The sequence below is a fragment of the Penaeus monodon genome, chromosome 29 (assembly GCF_015228065.2).
Source record: "Penaeus monodon isolate SGIC_2016 chromosome 29, NSTDA_Pmon_1, whole genome shotgun sequence".
Classification (NCBI taxonomy): Eukaryota; Metazoa; Arthropoda; class Malacostraca; order Decapoda; family Penaeidae; genus Penaeus; species Penaeus monodon.
The window spans coordinates 29,200,950-29,201,341 of NC_051414.1; the positions used below are offsets into that span (position 1 = coordinate 29,200,950).

General features: G+C 45.2%; 1 protein-coding gene across 1 annotated transcript in view; it reads right to left on the bottom strand.

The window, feature by feature from the left end:
- The window catches only part of LOC119592119 (myotubularin-related protein 8-like), a 99,568-nt gene that overhangs the window by 71,102 nt on the left and 28,074 nt on the right, over positions 1-392 (bottom strand). Inside the window, exon 3 of the mRNA XM_037940940.1 lies at positions 209-322. Within this exon, the coding sequence (XP_037796868.1) occupies positions 209-322 (114 nt within the window). The remainder of the gene's footprint in view (positions 1-208; positions 323-392) is intronic.

Below are 392 nucleotides of genomic sequence, written 5' to 3' on the forward strand. Positions count from 1 at the left end.
AGAGAGAGAATGACAACAGGCGAAATCGAGTGGAAAACAAAAGATCACTAAAGAGAAAAAAAATGAGAGAGAAAAGACAATAGACGATATCGGCCAGAAAAAAAATACAAAACACAAGAAAACAAAGACAGCAACCAGAGATATAAAAACAATAAAAAAAACACAAGCACACAAAAAGACACAACCCCGGACTAAGGGTCTTCCTTACCCATGTCTCCTTCTTGGCGTCGGGATCCACGAAGATGAGGTGCGTGGCCGTGAGGTACAGCGTCCCGGTCGACTTCCTGCTGCTGAACCTATCCAGCAACCGCACGTTTTCCACCTGCAGAGAGAAAGGGAATAATCGTCAGTCTCTGGCCTCTGGGGTCTACAACTGCATTTTTCCAGTCCCA